The following is a 25,254-nucleotide window of genomic DNA, read 5'->3' as shown; positions in this document are numbered from 1 at the left end:
CGGGCCCTGGGGGATCATTCGGCCGGGGGCGGGTTTGTACAATCCCGTGTCCATCTCATTCAGAAGATGGATTGTGGCTCCCACTTCTTCTACGCCCTGGAGAAAAAGAAGGGGGCTAAGAAGCATGTCACCTGCCTTTTGGCAGAGGATGGCGCCCCCTCATGGATCCCGAGGAGATGCATGGAAGAGTCAGGGCCTTCTATACCAGCCTCTTCTCCACGGATCTGACCGATGCTGATGCCTGCACAGTGCTCTGGTACGAACTCCTGAAGGTCAGTGCGAGTGACCAGGACCGGCTGAAGCTGCTCCTCATTCTGTCGAGTTCTCGGAAGCCCCTAATAAGTCTCCAGGCATGGACAGGCTGACCATGGACTTCTACTACATGTTCTAGGATGTCCTCAGTCCGGACTTTGTCCCTGTCTGGGCTGAGTCCTTGGGAAGCAGATTCCTCCCTCTGTCATACAGAACGGGGACCTCTGCAACCTTCTGAACTGGCGACCCAACTCGCTCCTCAGCACAAGCTACAAAGCCATACCAAAGGCCATCTGTGGCTGGGGTCTGTGCTGCGTACGTGGTCCATCCCAACCCGACTTACACTGTCCTGGGCTGCACCATCTTTGATAATTTCTATTTGGCCCGGAACCTCCCGGAGCTCGGGTGCAGGGATAGTCTTTCATTCGCCCTCCTGCCCCCGGACCAGGAGAAGGTGTTTGACAGGATGGACCACGGTGTGGGGGTAGGTCTTCTGGCCTCAGTTTGTGGGTTTTCTCTAGGTGCTGTATGCCTCCATGGAGTGCTGGGTCATGCTCAACTGGATCGTGACTGAAACGGTCAGCTTCAGGCAATAGATATCTCAGGGGCATCTGCTGTCAGGCCAGCTGTATATTCTGACAATGGAGACCTTCCTCTGTCTCCTCCACCAGAAATGGGCAGGGTTTGTGCTCCGTGAGCCAGAGTCGTGGCTGGTCCTCTCAGTATATGTTGATGATGTGCTCCCCTTGGTCCTGCACCTGGGCAACCTGGTGCAGGTGCAGGCCTGTCAGGCGACCTACTCAGCAGCCTCCTCCGCCTGGGTCAGCTGGTCAAGAGCTCTGCCCTGAAGGTCAGGGACAGGTGTCAGATGGGCTCCCACCATCCACGCATACTTGAAGTGGGTCCACTGCTCTATTTCAGCATTTACCTTTATGCCACGGTAACAAAGTGGCCTTTGGAGGGACACTACTGAGAGCATGAATTCATGACAAATTGCTTAGAGCAGGGCAGTCGCAGGCCAAGACCTGGGTTCCTCCACTACAGAGGCACACCAAACCGGCCAAAAAAAGAAGACTTCGCTCTCATGCCACTGGCTAATCAAAAGTCACACAAGCAATTCTCTCAGACACACCAGTTTCTCAGTATCACCACCACCACCACTCCTTATGGGGATGAATGATTATGAAAACCAATTCCCCAGTAAAAGAAAAATGGTTCTCCCGATCCCAAAGGACCAAGCCTCAGACTCAGGTCGATATACCAGTCATATCTTACCCACAAATCACAATGTTGCCAATCCTTTAGAATCTAAAATCTAAAGGTTTATTCATAAAAATACATACAAATATTGCAAAGTTCTTAGTTCAGGCTTGTTTTGGGCTTGATGGGATTACTGCTGATTCAAGCCAATCAAGTCTCTGGAGTACAAACATCCCAGCTTGGATGGGTCCTTCAGTCCTTTGTTCAGAGCTCCAGTTTCAAGCACAGTTCTCCAGAGGCCAGAAGCAGGGTTGAAGACAAAATGGAGGGGTTTCCACGGTCTTTTATACCCTCTACCATGTCAACAGAAACCCCTTAGTTCTTACTGTGGAAAATCACAGCTCACATAGGGACAGCATAGTCATAACCAGCAAATTACAACCTTTCCATAGACACCTCACTTGATCTTCTTTGTACAAGATTTAGTGCACTACAGGACCTTGGTTGCAGCAGTGATCTATACGGTCCCAGTTCATGTCAATAATGTAGCAGCCACGCATCCTTCTCTGGTAGGATTTGGAGGCCAGGGTGGGTGAACAGGTGTGGAGATGGACAGGACTACTCCAGTGCCTTTCCCTTGCCCTGGTACTGGCTCAGCATCCTGACCCCAGCCCCGCGGATCTTGGCCCGGCTCTAGAGGGTAGCTCTGGAGTTCTTCTGGCCAGGACTTCACTGGGTCTTTGCAGAGGTTCTGAGTCTTTTTTGACTGCCACTGCACATTGAGTGGATGTTTTCAGAGACCTATCCACAATGGGTGGTAACAGCTAATTCTCTCTGTTCCCTCTTCTGGCAGGTTCCATTTCTTCCATGTCCACCAATTCACAGAGAAGCTGAAAGAAAACTGGTTTTATCCAGAATGCAGATACTCCCTTCTGTTCAGGCAATATTTTGTTAGGGCTGATATTCTGTAATGACCAATGTATTTATAGACATATGCCTCCATCCCAGCCTCCTGCCTCTTAGTACAAAGATCATGAGTGAAGAGTTCAGGAAAAGTCAAAAGAAAGAAGGATACAAACAGTTCATACAATCTAATGTGAGTTAATAGGGTTAAAATATCTCCTCAATGTGCAGTGGCAATCAAATGAACAGAATGTTGGGAATCATAAAGAAAGGGATAGATAATAAGACAGAAAATATCAGATTGTCTGTATATAAATCCATGGTACTCCCACATCTTGAATACTGCGTGCAGATGTGGTTGCCACATCTCAAAAGAGATATATTGGAATTGGAAATTGGAAATGGTACAGAGAAGGTCAACAGAAATGAAAAGCTTCTATATGAGGAGAGATTAATAAGACTGGACTTTTCACCTTGGAAAAGAGACGACTAAGGGGGGATATGACAGAGGTCTATTAAATGATGACTGGTGTGGAGAAAGTAAGGAAGAAAGTGTTATTTACTCCATCTTACATGAACCAGGGGTCACCCAATAGAATTAGTCAGCAGCAGATTTAAAACAAACAAAAGGAAGTATTTCTTCACAGTCAACCTGTGGAACTCTTCACCAGTGGAACTTGTGAAGGCCAAAACTAGAACATGGTTCCAATAAAAACTAGATAAATTAATGGAGGATAGGTCCATCAATGGCTACTATCCAGGATGGGTGGGGATGTATCCCTAGCCTCTGTTTGCCAGAAACTGGGAGTGGGCAACAGGGTATGAATCACTTGATGATTCCCTGTTCTGATCATTCTGTATGGGGCACCTGGCACTGGCCACTGTTGGAAGACAGGATACTGGGATAGATGGACCATTGATCTGACCTGTATGTCCATTCTGATGTTCTTACAGAGACCCCAGATGTATCTGTGCCCCAGCCCCTGCTGCAACGAACTAGACCCCACCCTCCTCGCAGACCTGAGATAGAACCCAGGTGTCCTGCTGGCGCCTCTCTCTCTGCAGAGTTAGTAACAAAGTAAGAATATACATGAATATTTTAAACCTAACCAGTGTCCTTAAGGGACTTGGCACAAGATGTCAGAACATGATAGTATTAGAGCTGAGGGGTCGAATATTTATTTTATTTCCCTTTTTTTATATGAGAATTAGACGCAGTGCTCCTGCCAGCTAATTGCTAAGTTGTCTGCCAAAAACCTGGAGTTTTCAAGACCTTAAGTAGCCCTTGGAATCATGGTTAAAGTTGCCACCCCCACCAAAATCTGAAATGGCTCCGTTGTAGCTGGGGTGAGGGGAGGGGTGAAATAATTCAGCAAGTGACAGGGGGAGGGGAATAGAGGAGCAAGTGACAGGGGTGGGGCCTTGGGGGGGAAGAGGCGAAGCAGGGAGGGAGCCTTGGCAGAAGAGGTGAGGAAGGGGTGGGGTTTTGGGGTCCAGACACCAGCAATTAGAGACATGGCAACCCACTGAATTGTACATAGACCGATTCCCCAGTTTGTCAGGCTGACACAGCACAGTAACGTCAGGAAAGGATTTAATGTCTCTCTGACTGTCCGGTCAGTGATTCAGGGAAATGGCCAAGCACCCTGTCACCTGCCAGCTCTGCACAGAGCTCGGTCTGAGAGCCAGAGCACCAGGAGAAAACTTTATATCCCTTTATGAGTGAAGAGCTGGAGCAGCCTGTCCCGGATCTGTTTGGTCCTCACCCCGTAGATGATGGGGTTTAGCACGGCGGGCACAAGCAGGTTTGCGTTGGCCATGAGAATGTGGAAATCCAGGGGCACATAGTGGCCATACCGGTGCATGATGGAGGAGAAGAGAACTGGGATGTAAGAGGCTAAAATGGCACAGAGGTGGGAGCCGCAGGTCTCAAAAGTCTTGAGCTGGGCGTCCTTTGTGGGGAGGCTGAAGATGGCCCTGAGGATCTGGATATAGGACACGGCAATAAAAAACAAATCCAGACCTGTCACCATGAATCCCACGATGAGGCCATAGTAACTACTGATACGGGTGTCGGCACAGGCCAGCTTCACCACGGCCATGTGCTCACAGTACGAGTGGGCGATGATGTTGGTTCTACAATATGGCCACCGCCTTGCCAGGAAGGGATAGGGCAGTATTAGCATGCCACCGCGCAGGACCACGGCCAGGCCAATCTTGGCCACCACAGGGTTTGTCAGGATGGTGGAATGTCTCAGGGGATGGCAGATGGCCACGTAGCGATCCAAAGCCATGGCCATGAGGATTCCAGAGTCCATCACTAAGAAGCAGTAAATGAAGTACATCTGGGTGAGGCAGGCACTGAAATTGATCTCCCTCGAATTGAACCAGAAGATGCTCAGTGTTTTGGGCAGGATGGACGTGGACAGGAGCAGGTCGCTGACAGCCATCATGCAGAGGAAATAGTACATGGGCCCATGGAGGCTCGGTTCCGTCTTCACGATGAACAGGATGGTGAAGTTCCCCAAGATGGCTATGGCGTACATGGCACAGAAGGGGATGGAGATCCAGGCATGGGCCGCTTCCAGGCCAGGAATGCCCAGCAGGATGAAAATGGAGGGGTTGGTGAAGTCAGTGGTGTTGGAATCTGACATGGTGTGTGGGAGAAGGTGTCCAACTCTGAGGCAGAACGTTGTCTCCAGCATTTACTGTGCTTTCCCCTGATTTCCTGTACATGCTCAGGCTCTAGGGTGATGGTCGCAGTGCAAATGCCTGGTGGAGAGACAACATTAGTATGAGGCACTACATGCACTACTGGAGGCTGTTCTCATGGGTGAAGCAGATTAGTCGCTCTTCACACACTGAACAATGACATTTTCATTATTCAGATAAATGAATTATGAATAACTGTCCCTAATAATCCCAATTCCATATTTGATGGTGTTCCATTCATCAATAAATCTACATGCCGTAGTGTGGGAAACTTTAATAGGCAGCAGCAGGAAACACGAATGTGGATACTGGTTATCAATCGTTGTTCCTTAATGCAATGAAAGCCAGGCTGGAGAGTCCATGCTGTAGAGAGTTCCCCATTCACCTGATTGCTAAAAATCTGAGAATTTAAAACAAACAAAAACAACAACAAAAACCCTAACTTTGTCAACAAATGTACCAGGGAGAAACATTCCAACCAGAACACACCTCGGAGAAAAGACCTGGGCGTCATTGACAGCAGGTCAACAAAACACCTGCTCATTCACAGTAGTGGCCAAATCAAAGACAATGTTTGGATGCCTAAGGAATGGGATGGAGAATAACCTGCTGTGGTTATGTGCTCAGTTTTCATCACCCAGTCTCTATAAAGGATACAGCTGATAGAAAGGGGATTTCTGAGACAGGGTCTGAGAATGGGGGAGGCTGCCAAATGAGGACAAACTCAAAAGTCTGGGACTGTTTAGTTTAGGGAAGAGACAAAGAAGGGGGCTTATGATAGAGGAGAGGAATATAACAAACAGAGAACAGTTCCCAGCCAGTAATACCTGAAGACACTTAGTGCTTCAAAAGGGCTAATTCCCCAAAGCTGAAGAAAATTATCAAGAAAACTGATTGGGAGGAAAATATTAGACAGAAACATGGGAATGAAACTTGGGAATTTGTTAAGAAGAATTTATTCGATAGCTAAAAAGTCACAATTCCACTGTCAAGGAAGTGGAGACCTTTGGCTAAAACCCCCTTTCAATGATGAAATGAAGGCAGCAATTATGTGGGAAAAAGCGATATATACAAATGGGAAAAAGGAAAAAGAGATAGCAAGCAATACAAATGGGAAGGTATGAAAATTGATAAGACATCAGGGAAAAAGCCATGCTTGGTGTGGCTTAAACTTCTTAATGTTGCAGAAAACGTAGATGTGTTGAAGAAATAGTTTTGTTCTGCATTTGGAAAGAAGCAGTATGAGGTGCTCCTATCACATGAGTTGATGAAATAGTCTCTAGTCCATTAGCTGCCAAGGAGACTGTTAAACAGCATCTACATAGAACCTTAGAGTTATGAACACCAGAGTTACAATCTGACCAATCCACCAAACTTCTCATTCAGAAGGGGAAGTATGCAAACTGCCAGCAGCAGAGACAAAAAAAAAGTGTTTGTGGGGGGGGGACAGCTCTGTGTTAAATGAAAAGTATTTAAAAAATAAAGATTTGACAAGATTAGGAAACAATAGAAAAGCTGGTATGGGATTAGATCAAAAAAAGTCTAGGAATATAATTAATTAATTAAGTGATGCCTGTAAATAACATGTTTTTTGGAAAACCGGTCTTGCCAAGTAAAACTGATTTCATCCTTTAATGAGAGTGCACATTTGGCTGGTCAAGGGTACTGCACAGATGCAATAAACTTCAATTCCTCTGAGACATTAGATTTAGTAGGGAAAACATTGAGATAAAAAATGAACAGTCTACAGTACCAGTAGAGCACATTTAAAATGAAATAAAAACTGGCTAACTGACAGATCTCAGAAAGCCATTGTCAGTGGGGGTGAATGGAGGTGTTTCTAAAGCACGGTTCTGCGGGGACCATTTCTAGGCCTGATGCTACTGGATAATTTAATCAATGATCTGGAAGGAAATAGAAATCACTGCAGAATAAAATTGTGGATGACGCAAAGATTGGCAGTGTGGTTACAATGAGGAGGCCAGGGCAGGCACACCCATTGAGCTGGAGCATTTGGTGAGCTGGGCCCATACGAACACACTGTTTTAATACAGTCACATGAAAAGTTATTCTCACAGAACAAGAAATGCAGGCTGTACCCAGAGACTAGAGCACCGTATTATGGAATGCAGGGACACTGAAATGGTTTTAGGGTCATTGTGGACACCCAGCTCATTGTGAGCTCCCAGTGCAATGCTGTGGCCAAAAGGGCTGATGTGACCCTTGGATGCATAAACAGGGGGTTGGTGAGTTGGAGCAGGGGAATGATTGGTAAAGCGGAGAAAGGCCGAGCAAGACCCAGTGGCTAGAAGCTGAAGCCAGACAAATGCCAGCTCGGAATAAGGGCCAAGTATTTAGTGCTGAGGATGATTAACCTTTGGAACAAACTGCAAAGGGAAGTGATGGATTCTCCAGTTCCCAACTCTGCCAACCCAGACTGGATGCTTTTCTTGAAGATCTGCCTGAGGGCTTGTCTGCACTTAAAAATGCTACAGTGGTGCTGCCGTACTGCTTCAGTGTAGACACTATTTACACCGATGACAAGGGGTCTCCTGTCAGCATAGGTAGCCCACCTCACTGAAAGTTATCAAGTATCAGAGGGGTAGCCGTGTTAGTCTGGATCTGTAAAAGCAGCAAAGAATCCTGTGGCACCTTATAGACTAACAAACGTTTTGCAGCCTGAGCTTTCGTGGGTGAATACCCACTTCTTCGGATGCAAGTAGTGGAAATTTCCAGGGGCAGGTATATATATGCAAGCAAGAAGCAAGCTAGAGATAACGAGGTTAGTTCAATCAGGGAGGATGAGGCCCTGTTCTAGCAGTAGAGGTGTGAAAACCAAGGGAGGAGAAACTGGTTCTGTAGTTGGCAAGCCATTCACAGTCTTTGTTTAGTCCTGAGCTGATGGTGTCAAATTTGCAGATGAACTGAAGCTCAGCAGTTTCTCTTTGAAGTCTGGTCCTGAAATTTTTTTGCTGTAGGATGGCCACCTTAAGATCTGCTATTGTGTGGCCAGGGAGGTTGAAGTGTTCTCCTACAGGTTTTTGTATATTGCCATTCCTAATATCTGATTTGTGTCCATTTATCCTTTTCCTTAGAGACTGTCCAGTTTGGCCGATGTACATAGCAGAGGGGCATTGCTGGCATATGATGGCGTATATTACATTGGTGGATGTGCAGGTGAATGAACCGGTGATGGTGTGGCTGATCTGGTTAGGTCCTGTGATGGTGTTGCTGGTGTAGATATGTGGGCAGAGTTGGCATCGAGGTTTGTTGTATGGATTGGTTCCTGAGCTAGAGTTAGTATGGTGCGGTGTTCACCACTGAAAGGTGGTAACTAGGCTGAGGGAAGAATTCTTCCTTTGACCCCATGCTGTCTACACCATGGTTAGGTTGATACAGTGATATCTCTCTGGGGTGTGGACTTTTTTGCTATTGCAAAGGAAGAAAATGCAGTTGTGGGTTGCATTAACAAAGGTGTAGCATGCAAGTCTCCGGAGGTGACAGTACTTCCCTACTCAGCGCTGGTTAGGCCCCAGCTGGAGCATTGTGTCCAGTTTGGGTCACCAGTGTATTGGAAGGATGTAGAGAAACTGGAAATGATCCAGAGGTGACAGACAAAGCGGATCCAAGGGATGGAATACAAACCATACGAGCAAAAGCTCAAGGAACCGGATATGTGTAATTTGGAAAAGAGGAGATTGAACAGGGACATGAGAGTGGTCTTCAGCTACTTGAAAGGCTGCTGTTAAAAAAGATGGAGAAAAAATGTTCTCTCTCACCACAGTGGGTGGGACAAGAGTCAATGGGTTCAAACTACAGCAGAGCAGATGTAGATGAAATCTCAGGAAGAACTTCCTAACTGTAAGGACAGGAGAACAATGGAACAGATGCCTTGGGAGGTGGTAGAAGCTCCTTCGCTGGAGGTTTCCAAAGGAGGCTGGATCCTCATCTTTCTGGGATGGTTTTGATGCAACAAATCCTGCATTGAGGCAGGGAGTTAAACTAGATGACCCTTGCGGTTCCTTCTCACCCTGTGGATCTATGATTCTACAATGTAAAATCCTAGTGTGGACCAGGCCTCAGTCAGATACAAGTTACTGAGCTCAATCTAGGGGTAACTGGGTAAAATTTCATAGCCTGTGTTATACAGGAGTTCAGACAGGATGATTTAATGGTGCCTTCTAATGTTGAACCCAACAAATCCATTGATCAAGAAAAGATAAAGATCAGACATTTATATTTACTGTGTCTTACAACAGATGAACAAGGGAATATTCAATTATATTGAAAATCTGAACATATAAAACTGAGAAAATAAAATTGTTTACATATTCCATGTTTGGCCTATGGAACTCCTTGGCACTAACATTATAGGAGAAGAGCTTAGCTCAACGGGATTCACCAGTGGATTGGCCATTGTACGTGGTGGCACCAAAGTTAGTTGAGTCCTTCTAACACCTTCAATTAGGAGACCTGATTTTCAGTTGCTTATAAATTTGCCAAATTTTACGCATTTGGACTGAAATTTCCCACGATGGGTGTCTGCACCTCCAAGCTTTCCAGCGGATAAAAGTCATGTAACAGCCCCCTCCCCGCCAACAACCAGAGCCCAGAAATGCAAGAGGAGGAGGTGACAATGTCTTTGCAGTAAAACACAGCTTCTCATGAGGTCTTTGATCAGTTTTTACTCCAAGGGGAGTTTTGCCTCAATTGCACCTGAGCAAATCACGGGCCGCGGCCTCAGAATTTGGCCTTGTATTGCACATCTACTGACACCTTTCATCCTGAAGGATCCCCTGTGCCGCTGAAATGCAGCCACCTCAGGGCTTGAGGCCATCAGCCGGGGTGGGAGGGAGTGCACAGAAAGAGGGACATTTTGGCCAGTGATACTGGAGCAAATTTATCACCTGTGGAAAAGGCACTGGGAGGTTTACTGGCTGTGCAGATCAGAAAGGACCCCAGACCTATTCTCTGTCTCATCAGCCCCACACTGCACTGGGTTTGTCGAGCAGGTGAGCTCCTCAGCAAGAGACGGTACCTGTGAATCCTGAGATGGAAGTGTCTTGCCTGGGAATCCCCCTCAGGTAGCCGTGTCCCACACCTCTCTCAGCCCAGCATCTGCAGCAGCATCCCACGCTGAGAGCAACACAGGGGTGTGCACCATTGCTTATAAGATAACTCTGTGCAATCCCAGTGGGGTTCACTCAGCCTCTAGAGGAGAAACAGCATTTGAATGTAAACAGGACGGAGCCGAGCCTGTCTGCACTTCTGTGCTATTTATCCACCTTTATGAGTAAACAGCAATTAAAGGACCTTCCCAAAGGGAGATGAGAACTCTTGGGCTCTGTGATGAGTCAGAGAAGAATTGGCTGCTCTGTGTATTTGTGTATATTTAAAAATTATAGTCAATTAGGAAAAAACTAGCGATAATTCCTAGGTCTCCAAGGAGCCAGATACCCTATAAATGCCCAGGAGGGATGGGTAGGTAGCAGACAGACAGATCTGGGGATAGATGACTTAGAGGAAATACAAACACTTTCTGCAGCCGTACTGGACTGTCGCTAAGGGATCAGAGATCAATAATTCTCATCAGTAACGATCACCATACTGTGCAGCACTTTTCTCTGAAGGATCTTCAAAACTACTAGCAAAGGAAAGTCACTATGAACATAACCCTTCGCCATCCTCTCAAGGTGAATCTGAGGTTTTCAGAATTAGCTGTGGTTTGTGAGCTCCCTGCTCCTGTGATGTGTGAACACTGAGACCCCACTTCTGCTGCCCCTCAGAAACCTGCCAAAACATCCCAGTCATGGGGGTCACTTCAGGGGAACAGAGTCAGTAAAACCAACACCAACAAACTGTTCCCGTGGACAGAGGGCAGCCGGGGGCCTGTCCTGGGCACAGAGGCCTCCCGCTCTCCCCAGAGATGCCCTGGAAGAACGGGAGGCCTGTACGCAGGATAGAGACTGGATTAGTGTTTGCACTGGATTTCTTCTCTCCCTCTCGGTTCCTTTCCTCCCAGTCTCTCCCAGGGGAATTGAAATCGAATGTTCCAGGCTGAGTCAGATTTTCCAGCACTGTCCTGGCTGGAGGGCGCTTGGATTCCCACAGCTGAACTCGCTGCCTGCTCCTCTGGCTAACTGGGGTATTTCTACAGGGGTATTTGTCCAAACCAAACCACGGCGTTGTGTCCATATCAGGGGCGGCTCTAGGAATTTGGACGCCCCAAGCATGGTGGCATGCCGCAGGGGGCGCTCTGGCAGTCGCTGGTCCCGCGGCTCCGGAGGACCTCTTGCAGACGTGCCTGCGGAGGGTGCGCTGGTCCCGCGGCTCCGGTGGAGCATCCGCAGGCATGCCTGCGGGAGGTCCACCGGATCCGCGGGACTAGCACACCCTCCGCAGTCATGCCTGCGGGAGGTCCACCGGAGCCGCGGGGCCAGCAGACCCTCCGCAGTCATGCCTGCGGGAGGTCCACCGGAGCCGCGGGGCCAGCAGACCCTCCGCAGTCATGCCTGCGGGAGGTCAGCTGGTCCTGTGGCTCCAGTGGACCTCCCGCAGGCATGACTTCGGAAGGTCCGCCGGAGCTGCCTGCCACCCTGCCGGCAAAATGCCGCGCTGGGGTCTGGAGCCGGCCCTGGTCCATATGTACAGTAACTCCTCACTTAACATTGTAGTTGATGTTAAGCGAATCCAATGTCCCCATAAGAATTAATGCAAATGTGAGGGTTAGGTTCCAGGGAAATTTTTTTCACCAGATAAAAAACTATATATTATATAGATATACACACAGTATATGTTTTAGAGGGTGGAAGAGGGTGGGCTGTGGCACCTTAGAGACTAACAAATTTATCTGAGCATAAGCTTTCGTGGGCTACAGCCCACTTCTTCGGGTGCATAGAATGGAGCCTATAGTGAGGAGATAACCCTTTCACACAGCAAGCCTCTGAGTGTAACCCCCCCCCCGGCCCCATAAATTAAAAATACTTTTTAAATATATTTAACATTATTATAAATGCTGGAGACAAAGCAGCATTTGGGGTGGAAACTGACAGCTCGTGACCCCCCATAATAGCTTGTGAGGGGTCCCGAGCCCCAGTTTGAGAACCCTTGTGCTAAATGATGGACTAGCACTCAGCTGAGCCCTCAAGGGTTAACCCATTGCTGTTAATGTCACCTCACACTCTGTAAGGCTGCAGGAATGGAGGGGAGAGGAGACAGACACACACCTTGTGTGTGGGAGAGAGAGAGAGAGATGCACACTGGCCCTTTAAGTAAGCTGACCCACTCTTAAAAGCATTGTCTTTTTAAGGGGATCAGGAAGTTGAGGCAGCAGCTGCTGCCCCAGGCTCTCTCTGTCTCTCTCCGTCCCTGTCCCGACCCTGCTCTATATGGAGAAGGGGTAAGTGGGGGGAGGGGGACACCCTGACATTAGCCCACCCTGCCCCCCTACAGCAAGCAGGAGGCTCGGGGAGCAGCTCCAAGGCAGAGGACAGAAGCAACACATGGCAGTGGGGGGAGGGACAGCTGCACTTGCTAGCCTGCTGAGCAGCTGCTGCACAGGGAGCTTAGGGGAGCGGGGAGCTGATGGGGGAGCTGATGGGGGCTGCTGGTCCACCCTGGTTCCAAGCCCCCACCAGCTCGCTCCAACGGGGCTGCTCTTCCAGCAAGCAGTGGGCAAAGCAGGCGGCTGCCAAACAACATTAGAAGGGAGCATTGAACAACTTTAAATTAGCATGTTCCCTAATTGTTCAGCAGCGTAACAATGAAACAACTTTAAGCGGGACGACTTTAAGTGAGGAGTTACTGTATTCAAGTTACTAACACTCTGTGGCTGGCAATCATGGTTTGATCCCTTGTTTGTAGCTAAAGGCAAAGTGGGGGAGGGGCTAGGCCCTGATTTGGCTGGATCACTGTGTCTATCATTTATTATTATTGTCTGAATTGTGGAAGCCTGCAGAGGCCCCGCTCCAGTTCAGGGCCCCTCGTGCTGGGCCCTTCGCAAACCCAGAAGCAGAAACAGCCCCTGCCCCAAGGAGCTTAGAAATCAAATTCAGACAAGACACAGCTACTGAGTGTAACACACCAGAGAGGAGGCAGGCGGAAGAAGGGGAGGAGCAGCACTCAGAACGGGTGGTTCCATAGGCTGCTGGGTGGGCGTGAGACAGCGGAAATGCACAGCCCGGCCCTGGCTGTTGGAAGTGAGTCCTGGGCCGTTAAGAGCAGATCACGTGTTCGGGGAACTAGACTGGGGCTAGCGAGAACCGGCCACTGAGTGATCGCTGCATCAGACACACAGCTGGGAGCGCGTGGCTCTCCGTTAGCTTTTGTAACTCAGCTTTAGTTCTACTCACGCCTCCCTCCTTCCAGTGCAGACTGAGCCTCCTTCTCATGAATTCCCAGGACAACCCCCGGGTACCAGAGGGGAGACCAGAGGAGAGGGCAGAGGTAACAGGGCTGTGGGGAAGAAACGAAGGAGCCACCCTGGAGATGGAAGAACTGAAAGCCCCCAAGTAGTTGAAACTCTCGGGTAGTTCAGCAGAGTCCGGGAAGAGATTCAGGCAGAGTTTTGAGATATATCTATGCAAGCAGCTGGGTTTGGTGAGAGAGACCAGCAGAAAACTGCAATTTTCTTAAAAAGTGCAGGGCTTGAGGCAGTGAACGTCTTGATGATAATGCAGCTCAGGCTTTTTCTGCACTGGCACTCTTATTGGTGAAACGTTTGTTGGCCAGGGGTGTGGGAAAAAAAAACCCTGACCGACAAAAGAACCGGTGTGGACAGCGCTGTCAGCGCGAGCTGCTGGCTGGGGGGGGGGGTTAATTCTGCTGGCAGGAGAGCTCCCCCCCATGAGCATAGGGCGGCTAAATGGGAGAGCGGTGCAAGGGCAGTGATACAGCTGTGCCGCTGTAAGGTGTGTGGTGTAGACATGGCCTCAGTTGGCAGGGGTGGCTCTAGGCACCAGCAAAGGAAGCAGGTGTTTGGGGCAGGCCATTTGCAGGGGTGGCAGCTGGCAGGGATCCAACCTGGGAGCTGAGAACCAACAGGGGGCCCTGGGAGCTGTAGTTCTTTGGTTAGCTCCCTGCCTATAGAGCCAGCCCTGGAGCAGGGAAAGAACTACATTTCCCAGGATTCCCTTGGCTGGGATCAACAGGAAAGAGAGCGGGACGGAGTATGGTAGCTGGGACCTCATGCTGCAGCTTGCTGTGAATGGAGAGCTCACTGCTAGAGCGGGGTGGCACTGTGAATGGGGAACAAGTGTGCCCAGGGAGCAAGTTATTCGACAGTTTGCAGAGAGTTGAAGAGCCTTGCGTGGCACAAAAGAGCAAAACATTCCCAGGGTGAAAGTTTCCCCTTAGAAGTCAAAAGTGAGGGAAGCTCTGTGAAGAATTCCTAACAGACGTAAGCGGGGCAACGGCCCCGATCTTGTGGGGAACTTCCCTGGCTGATACACCACCCCGATGCAATGGGCTAGCGAAAGGATCTGACTCCTCACTCTCACTCCCTTTACCCAGCAGCCTGCCTGACCCCAAGGACTCCCATTCCACTCCCCTGGGTAGCAAAGTCCTTGTAACCCCGACCAGGCTGGGCCCAGGATTCCTGGGGGCTCACCCCTCAACCTTGTCATGGTCACTTAGGACAGGGACTAGGGTGTCCCCACTCTTGGGGTGCTCTCTCTGCTCCGGGCGCTTCACTCATTCACCCTCCCCCTTCCTTTTGGTCCTGGGAGCTGCCAATCAACCCCCACCCCACTAAGTTTTAGTTAGCGTCCAACAGTCCCTGTACACAGAGCTGAAGCTAATGAGCCCAACCTGCAGCTGTTCACAGTTAACAGAAGCCTTCAGAGCTCAGCCCGGTGGGGTCGGAGCAGGAGATGGCACCTATCCCTTTCCTCAGTCACACACTGGAGTTCAGCCCAAATTCAGTGCACCTGGAATGATAGATATAAAGCACCAGACACACAGCGGGTTGGTTCGTGCACTGAAGGACACTGGGAGTGTTATGTAGAGAGATGTAGGGGTGTACAAAGAATCACAGGGAGTCGGTTCATTTCCTATCAGCGGCATTGAGCAGCAAGTGTCATTGAGCTTTGAATTTCCTGTGTTCCTTCCACCCTGCCCAGACCCGAAATGTGGCACGGACCCAGACTGAAGCCCACACAAATATTATCCTTGCAGGGGACTCTAGGGAGATTTGTAGATTATATGGCCAGGAGGGACCATAGTGATCTTCTGCTCTGACCTCACACAGGGGCGGAGCATACCAAGCGCATGCCTGGGGGAACAAGCTGCGGGGGGGCGGCCTGCCGGTCACCGTGAGGGCGCCAGTCAGGCTGCTTTCAGCGGCATGCTTGTGGGAGGTCCGTCGGTCCCGTGGCTTCAGCAGAAATTTGGCGGAAATTCGGCCGCAGGTACGCCGAATGCGCGGGACCGGCAGAACTCCCGCAGGCATGCCGCCAAATCTGCGTTACCAGCGGACCTCCCGCAGGCAAGCAGCTGAAAGCCGCCTGACTGCCGTGCTTGGGGCAGCAAAATACAAAGAGCCGCCCCTGATTGCACAGGCCTGATTAGTTCCTGTTTGAACTAGAGCAGATCTTTGAGAAAAAATATCCCATCTCGACTGAAATGTGGCCAGTGATGGAGATACACCACGATCCTTGCTCAGCTGTTCCAATGGCACAACCCTAGACAGCCAGAGATGTAGAAAGCACTACTCACAGATGCTGCTATGAGAGAGCTCAGCATCAGCATGGCATCCAAGAGTCCTCCTAGACTGTGCAGTGAATTGCCCAGGCATGCAGGAATGAAATCAGGAAGGCCAAATCACACTTGGAGTTGCAGCTAGCCGGAGATGTTAGGAGTAACAAGAAGGGTTTCTTCAGGTATGTTAGCAACAAGAAGAAAGTCAAGGAAAGTGTGGGCCCCTTGCTGAATGAGGGAGGGAACCTAGTGACAGAGGATGTGGAGAAAGCTAGTGTAATCAATACCTTTTTTGCCTCTGTCTTCACAGACAAGGTCAGCTCCCAGACAGCTGCACTCTGCAGCACGGTATGGGGAGGAGGTGACTAGCTCTCTGTGGAGAAAGAAGAAGTTCGGGACTATTTAGAAAAGCTGGACAAGCACAAGTCCATGGAGCCGGACACGCTGCATCCGAGGGTGCTAAAGGAGTTGGCCGATGAGATTGCAGAGCCATGGCAATCGGGGGAGTGCTGGATGACTGGCAAAAAGCTAATGTAGTGCCCATCTTTAAAAAAGGGAAGAAGGAAGATCCAGGGAACTACAGGCCAGTCAGTCTCACCTCAGTCCCTGGAAAAATCATGGAGCAGGTCCTCAAGGAGTCAATTTTGAACCACTTAAAGGAGGGGAAAGTGATCAGGAACAGTCAGCATGGATTCACCAAGGGCAAGTCATGCCTGACTAACCTAATTGCCTTCTATGATGAGATAACCGGCTCAATGGATGAGGGGAAAGCAGTGGATGTGCTATTTCTTGACTTTAGCAAAGCTTTTGATACAGTCTCCCACAGTATTCTTGCCAGCAAGTTAAAGAAGTCTGGGCTGGATGAATGGACGGTAACGTGGATAGAAAACTGGCTAGATGGTCGGGCTCAACGGGTAGTGATCAATGGGTCCATGTCTAGTTGGCGGCCGGTATCAAGTGGAGTGCCCCAAGGATCGGTGCTGGGGCCGGTTTTGTTCAATATCTTCATTAACGATCTGGAGGATGGTGTGGACTGCACCCTTAGCAAGTTTGCAGATGACACTAAACTGGGAGGAGTGGTTGACATGCTGGAGGGTAGGGATAGGATACAGAGGGACCTAGACAAATTAGAAGATTGGGCCAAAAGAAATATGATGAGGTTCAACAAGGACAAGTGCAGAGTCCTGCACTTAGGACGGAAGAATCCCATGCACTGCTACAGACTAGGGACCGAATGGCTGGGCAGCAGTTCTGCAGAAAAGGACCTAGGGGTTACGGTGGAAGAAAAGCTGAATATGAGTCAACAGTGTGCCCTTGTTGCCAAGAAGGCTAATGGCATTTTGGGTTGTATAAGTAGGGGCATTTCCAGCAGATCGAGGGACATGATCATTCCCCTCTATTCAGCACTGGTGAGGCCTCATTTGGAGTACTGTGTCCAGTTTTGGGCCCCATACTACAAGAAGGATGTGGATAAATTGGAGAGAGTCCAGTGGAGGGCAACAAAAATGATTAGGGGGCTGGAGCACATGACTTATGAGGAGAGGCTGTCTGAGGGAACTGGGATTGTTTAGCCTGCAGAAGAGAAGAATGAGCGGGGATTTGATAGCTGCTTTCAACTACCTGAAAGGGAGTTCCATAGAGGATGGATCTAGACTGTTCTCAGTGGTAGAAGATGACAGAACAAGGAGTAATACTCTCAAGTTGCAGAGTGGGAGGTTTAGGTTGGATATTAGGAAAAACTTTTTCACTAGTAGGGTGGTGAAGCACTGGAATGGGTTCCCTAGGGAGGTGGTGGAATCTCCTTCCTTAGAGGTTTTTAAGGTCAAGCTTGACAAAGCCCTGGCTGGGATGATTTAGTTGGGAATTAGTCCTGCTTTGAGCAGGGGGTTGGACTAGATACCTCCTGAGGTCCCTTCCAACCTTGAGAATCTATGATTCTATGATTCTATGTGTGGGTGTGAACCTTCAGTCAAAGGACGTTGCGCCGTAGCTGCCAACCCTTCAAAGTGCTTTGCTCTGCCCACCAGCATCGCCTCTGTCTTGCTTGGGGTCAGCTTCAGCCGGCTGCTCCGTCCAAGAACTGGGCCATCCTGGAGATAGAGGTGTGGTCGTACAGGAAGGAGAGGGAGGAGCTCGATGTCACCTGCATATTGCTAGCGTTTGAGTCCATGCTGTGTGACCAGTTCCCATAGCGGCTGCCTGGAGATGTTGAAAAGCCCCAGAGAGAGAATTGATCTTTGTGGGACTCCAGCCGCGAGGGGTCTAGTGCTGGAGGTGCAGTTTCCCATCACTGCTAATATGGTGCATCCCTCCAAGAAGGATTCAGACCATTTTAGTGCATCCCTCTGGACTCCCGCTGCCTCTCAGGTGAGACAGCAGCATCTCATTGCCAACAGTGTCCAGGAGGCTGAGCATGGATATCTGCCTCCATCCATGGACAGAAGATCATCCATCAGTGCCTCTAAAGTATGGGAAGTGGATAGCAACTAGTACAAATTAGAAGTTTTGAACTATAGAAAATGGGCAATGGAAGCAAAGACACCAGAGACAAATCCGTGGCTGGCAGGGCAAATGAAAATAAAAGGATTTTTATGTAAATCCTAAGAGTGGTATCGGCCTTTACTAGATGGAGATAGTAAAACTGTTAATGATGCTTAAAGAATAAAAATGTTCAATAAACCTTCCTGTGCTGTATGTGAAAGAAGCAGGATGTTGTACTCATGAACATGAGCTTCTTTGCAGTCCTGCTGATGTTAATTTTTAACAAACGTTGGAACACCAGGGATATCCTATGTAGGCCTGAGGATTTATCTGCTGATCTGTATAAATATCTTTCTTATGAATATAAGTATTTGATGTAATAGGCTTATAGATTTACATTAAGAATAAGTTTGGCAGAAAAGCAAGATACCTATAGCTCAAACATCCTGTATGACACTAAGGCAACTTTAGCACATTTTGGGACCCTTCCTCAGAAAAGTGATAATAGACAAAATACCTGTGCAGATGTCTGGAGACCTTTAACTGAACCAATAACAGTAAAGGGTGGAAAAAGGGGATTTTTGCCCACAAATCTAACAAATACACCACAAATGCGTACATACCTGTCATTCATAGGCACATACATATTAGCCTATGAGACAAACGTACCCTAATATTTCCATGGGGGGAAAGATGAAATTTGGGCATAGGAGGAAGGATTTCCGACCAATGCTCTATAAAAAGGTGAGACAGTTCACCATTAGACAGGCAGTTCTACCCATCTATCTGCTCCTGTCTACACCTTCATTGCCTCCACCTTCCACGATACCCTCATCTACGCATCGATGTCATCAACCTACGCTGGCTATTAACTATTAATAGGCCATAGTATTATTTCTTTTCAAAACAGTAAGTGAAAAGGGATTTAATCTCCCTTATACTTCATTTTAGTTAAAGAATTTAGTATATATAGAGTTAAATCAGAACGCAAACAATCTTGAAGTAACTTCCTCTGCCAGAGGTGTGAAAAACACCCGGGGCAATACTGCACCACACAGTGTGAGTATCAATTAAGTCTGCAGCTTATAACATTGTATTATCATAAATATATCTCTTATAGAACTATGATATCTTGTAACTTTGTATCTTGAACTGTTTAAACATTTGCTTATTATTTCATTGATTTTAATAAAAAGGTCTTTATGACTATATCTGTCTCAGTGTCAGCTCCTGTCATATACCCCAAAGTTCCTTTTACAAACTCTATGAAGCCTGATTCAGGACGAACTTTATCTTCTGATCAAACACTGGTGAGCCAAACCCATACTAATTAATATCCACTAATTAGTATTAATATTATTAGTTAATTTAAAATAGTTATTTAAATTAAGTTGATAAATTATATCAACACTACTAACCCACCCCAAATCAGGCTACACCTAGAAGACTGATGGAATGCTCGTGTCATGCCAGGATTCAGAAAGGGTTGACTTGGGTATAAAATGGCCTGTTAGCTTGACATCAGTCCTGGGCATAATAATGGAAAATCGGAGAGGGGATTTAGTCAATAAAGAATTAAAGGGTAGGACGACAGTTCATGCCAGTGAAGAAGATTTGTTGGAAAATCTGGCAGATCAAACAGACGTGATTTTTTAGGTGATAACAAATTTGACTCATAAAGGTAACTGGGGAGATTGATATAGACCACTTCAAGTTTTTTGACCTAGTACCACATGACATTCAGATTAACAAAGTAGCACTAGACAGTATCAGTAGAGCACTCGTTAGATGGAGTGAGAACTGGCTAACTGATAGATCTCAGAAAGGAGATGTCTGTGGGGAATCATTATCCAACAGGGTTTTTTTTTAGTGGTTCAAAAGGTCCTTAAGCACCTAACTCCCACTGATTCGAGTCTCTAGGGGTCTGGTAGATGGGCTGGAGAGAGATGCCTATTTCAACGTGGGATTGCCAGCTCTGAGCCCTCTCCTGGAGCGAGCTACCTAGGGCAGGTCAGCGCTTTCTCGTGAGAGACCCAAGAGAGACATTGGAGACCCAGATCCAAAATCTCTGCTGTCCCTGATTTGGAGCAGGGTGTTAAACTCAGGTCTCCCACGTGAGTGCCCTGAGCATCAGGCAAATGGCTATTCTGGGTGGGGCGCTCAGTCTTTCCAGCTGCAGCTGTTCCACTTTCTACAAATAAACCTTCAGTGGGGCAGGGATTTGAATCTGGGTCTCCCACATCAGGGTCGCCTGGGGTGGGGCAAGTGGGGCAATTTGCCCCAGGCCCCCATGAGAATATAAGAACATAAGAATGGCCGTACCAGGTCAGACCAAAGGTCCATCTAGCCCAGTATCTGTCTACTGACAGTGGCCAATGCCAGGTGCCCCAGAGGGAGTGAATCTAACAGGCAATGATCAAGTGATCTCTCTCCTGCCATCCATTTCCATCCTCTGACGAACAGAGGCTAGGGACACCATTCTTACCCATCCTAGCTAATAGCCATTTATGGACTTAGCCACCATGAATTTATCCAGTCCCCTTTTAAACATGGTTATATTCCTAGCCTTCACAACCTCCTCAGGTAAGGAGTTCCACAAGTTGACTGTGCGCTGTGTGAAGAAGAACTTCCTTTTATTTGTTTTAAACCTGCTGCCTATTAAATTCATTTGGTGACCCCTAGTTCTTGTATTATAGGAATAAGTAAATAACTTTTCCTTATCCACTTTCTCCACATCACTCATGATTTTATATCTCTATTATATCCCCCCTTAGTCTTCTCATTTCCAAGCTGAAGAGTCCTAGCCTCTTTAACCTTTCCTCATATGGGACCCTCTCCAAACCCCTAATCATTTTAGTTGCCCTTTTCTGAACCTTTTCTAGTGCTAGAATATCTTTTTTGAGGTGAGGAGACCACATCTGTACACAGTATTCGAGATGTGGGCGTACCATGGATTTATATAAGGGCAATAATATATTCTCAGTCTTATTTTCTATCCCCTTTTTAATGATTCCTAACATCATGTTTGCTTTTTTGTCCGCTTCTGCACACTGCGTGGACATCTTCAGAGAACTATCCACGATGATTCCAAGATCTTTTTCCTGACTCATTGTAGCTAAATTAGCCCCCATCATGTTGTATGTATAGTTGGGGTTATTTTTTCCAGTGTGCATTAGTTTACATTTATCCACATTAAATTTCATTTGCCATTTTTGTTGCCCAATCACTTAGTTTTGTGAGATCTTTTTGAAGTTCTTCACAATCTGCTTTGGTCTTAACTAACTTGAGCAGTTTAGTATCATCTGCAAACTTTGCCACCTCACTGTTTACCCCTTTCTCCAGATCATTTATGAATAGATTGAATAGGATTGGTCCTAGGACTGACCCCTGGGGAACACCACTAGTTACCCCTCTTCATTCTGAGAATTTACCATTAATTCCTACCCTTTGTTCCCTGTCCTTTAACCAGTTCTCAATCCATGAAAGGACTTTCCCTTTTATCCCATGACAGCTTAATTTACGTAAGAGCCTTTGGTGAGGGACCTTATCAAAGGCTTTCTGGAAATCTAAGTACACTATGTCCATCGGATCCCCCTTGTCCACATGTTTATTGACCCCTTCAAAGAACTCTAATAGATTAGTAAGACACGATTTCCCTTTACAGAAACCATGTTGACTATTGCTCAACAGTTTATGTTTTTCTATGTGTCTGACAATTTTGTTCTTAACTATTCTTTCAACTTATTTGCCTGGTACCGACGATGGTGCGACAGCTGCTACCCACCAAGGGTACCCTTTGCTACCCACCAAGGAGGGGGCATTGCCCGAGATCTAGCAGAGCAAGCAGCTGGGACACTACAACCACTGGAGGGTGAGAAGAGCAGAAAAACACTTGTTTTCCTCCAGGGAGCCTGCTCCTTGCACAACAATAGGAGGAAAAGGGTCTTTAAAAGGGAGAGGTGGACGTCCATCAACTTGGCTGTTTCCTCCAAGCGTCCCCAGCCAGAACCCCCTGGCTTTGAACAACCTTAACTTGTGTTTGACTAAAGCATCTTCCAGAAAGGTGTCCAGGGCTAGATCCACAGAGGCACTCAGGGAAATACTGAATGTAGGCACCGCTGCCTTTCTCAAACCCGGCTCATCTCCTGCCTGACCCAGCAGGAGCCTAGGGCTCCGTCAGTAGCCTGCACAAAGCAACCTGAGCACTAACGCTGCTCCACAGCTAACGAGCTGCTCAGAGTCTTGCTCAGGCCTCAATTCTGGTGGGATTCTCCAATGAGGTGTGCGCCCCCTCATCTACCCAGCAGGCCTGATCTGTTCAGGGTTCTCAGACCACAACTCCTGGATGGGTCCTTGCAGGTCGGGAACGTGTATGTGTGTGCATGTGGCTCCGTGTGGGTGTGTGTGCATGTCCAGCCATGTGTGTGAACACCAGAATATTCCATTGCCCAGTGGTTTAATGCCCCCACCTGGAATATGGGACAGCGCCGCCCAGAGGATTCAGGGGGCCTGGGGTCTTCAGCGGCGGGGAGCCCCTGCCGCCGAATTGCTGCCCAAGACCCAGCACTTCGGCGGTGGGTCCCGGGGTGGAAAGACCCCCCGCTGCCTAATTGCTACCGAAGACCCGGAGCAGAAGAAGCTCCAGGGCCCGAGCCCCATGAGAGTTTTCTGGGGCCCCCGGAGCGAGTGAAGGACCCTGCTCCAGGGGCCCCAAAAACTCTGGAGGAAAACAAGTGTTTATCTGCTCTTCCCACCCTCCAGTGGCTGTAGTGTCCCAGCTGCTTGCTCTGCTAGATCTCGGGCAATGTCCCCTCCTTGGTGGGTAGCAGCTGTTGCACCATCGTGGGACGAGAACATGGTGTGATGCTGCATGATTGAATATGACCATTTTTATCATTTTTGCTTCCACTGTTATTCATTTGCAACAAATCTTGTACAAAGTATGTGCCCATGAACTTGGCTGTTTCCTGCAAGCGTCGCCAACCAGCCCCCTTGGCTTTGAACGACCAGCCCAAACAGGGGTTGTTTGGAGAGTCCCCGTGTTTTCTGGGACTAACCGCAAAACAGACCTCCTGGGATGGGTCCCCAGGGTACAGCCTGGACTGTGAGACCACTAAGCCCTCTGTCCCACCAACCTGGGGTGTCCCTCTCTCACTATGATGCTGAGACTCATGTCCCTCTCTCAGGTGATGCTGAGTCAAGCCACAAACCTCTGGCAGTTCCAGCACTTACCCAGCCATCCACAGGCAGGGACACACCCAGCTGAGTTACATGAATAATGTCCTCACCACTCATGACCTAACACTAATGAGGCTCCAGACGATTCCCCCCAGCTCCCCAGCCTTGCACCCCAGATCTGCACCGTCCTGCCCTGATCCAAAGCCTGATCAGGGTAAGATTGTTACCCAGTCCATGTGGAGAGGACACACACTAGTCTTTGTAATCTGAGCTGAGATTTCCCAAGCACTGCAAGCAAAACACACTGTTTAAAGTAAAATATATGTAAGCAGAGTCAGGATGAGCTCTACCCTGACATCTGGTGGTGAATTATGGGGAGTGTGGAAAGGAATTTCAGGTATTTGCATTGGCTCACCCACCCCACCTAGCATAGTCCACGGCAGCCTGGGATGGTTATTTTGACAGCTCTGGGATCCCCAATTTCTTTGTTATTGGGGCAGGAGGAATAAAATGTTGTCATCCTGATTATGTGAATGAGGAACTATGAGACTGCTTTATGACAGAGATGTCTCAATAGCAATTAAGTCGCACTTGCTAGACAAGGGACATGGGTGACAAAACCCAGTGAATTGAGAGAGGTTGGGGACTGGTGTGTGTACTTGATGGTATGGGCTCCTTTTGAGGGCCTGGAACACCGATTGCACATCTTCCTTTCTCCACTGTTGAAGAGCAGAACTAATTTTGATTCCATTAGGAGTCCATCTAGAGGCTGCTGAGCTGAATTCACGTTGGGCCAATGGTGCACCAGCACTGGGGCTCTCCTACTACAAGCTGAAGTCACTAAGAGCTGAACTCACTAAAAGAGCTAAGCTTACTGAGCTGAGATCACTGAGTGCTGTGTTAACTAGTGGGGGAGCCTGAAGGTCTATTGCTAAGCGGCTGGCAGAGCGGAGCAGTTTGCAGCGTGTTGGAGCTAAACACGCTGCACGTGTTTAGCTCCACGGAACAGTGAGCAGAGTGGAGCGGTTTGTGGGGTCAGCTGGAGCGGCTCATGGGTTGGCTGGAGGAGTGGCACAGCTGGTGGAGTGGAGCTGTTTGGGTGAAGGCTGCAGCAGAACTCCATGGAGAGGTGGAGCAGTCAGCCCCGACCCACGTAAGGTGCCCCTTAACACCCTGTGTGCCCCCACCCCATTTCAACCCAGGCTGGGGGGGGTAAAACTTGGCAGATAAACTTTTGAACTCTGCTTGCTGCTTAGCAATATATTTTCAGGCTCCCCCACTAGTTAACACAGCACTCAGTAATCTCAGCTCAGTAATTTTAGCTTTTTTAGTAGTTTCAGCTTGTAGTAGGGGAGCCCCAGTGCCGGTGCACCATTGGCCTAAAGCGAATGCAGCTCAGCAGCCTTTAGCTGAACTCCTAATGGAATCAAAATTAGTTCTGCTCTTCAACAATGGAGAGAAAATGAAGTGCAATTGGTGTTCCAGGCCCTCAAAGGAGGCCCATATCATCAGATGCACACACCTGTCCCCAATCTCTCTCAATTCACTGGGTTTTGGAACTCATGTCCCTTATCTAGCGAGTGCTACTTAGTTGATGGTGAGACCCTCTGTCATAAAACAGTCTCATAGTTCTTCATTCACATAATGAGGGTAACAACACTTTATTCTTCCTACCCAAATAACTGAGAAATTGGGGATCCCACAGCTGTCAAAGTGACCAATTTGGGCTGCCATGGGCTCATGCTAGGCAGAGTGGGTGTGCCTATGCAAACAAGATCAGCCCCCTAAGTTCTTTTCCACACTCACCATAATTCACCACCAGATGTGAGGGTA

The 25,254-nt window shown here is 48.3% G+C and overlaps 1 protein-coding gene across 1 annotated transcript; it reads right to left on the bottom strand.

Moving 5' to 3' along the window:
• Nucleotides 1-4,061: 4,061 nt before the first annotated feature.
• On the bottom strand, nt 4,062-5,009 carry LOC120395267 (olfactory receptor 52K1-like). The gene has a single exon (XM_039519510.1). It carries the CDS (start codon nt 5,007-5,009, stop codon nt 4,062-4,064), a length of 948 nt encoding a protein of 315 aa, XP_039375444.1.
• Between the last annotated feature and the right edge of the window lie 20,245 nt (nt 5,010-25,254).

This window comes from Mauremys reevesii, linkage group 1 (genome assembly GCF_016161935.1).
Source record: "Mauremys reevesii isolate NIE-2019 linkage group 1, ASM1616193v1, whole genome shotgun sequence".
NCBI lineage: Eukaryota > Metazoa > Chordata > Testudines > Geoemydidae > Mauremys > Mauremys reevesii.
The sequence above is the reverse complement of the archived record's forward strand: the minus strand, read 5'-3'. Positions and strand labels throughout refer to the sequence as shown.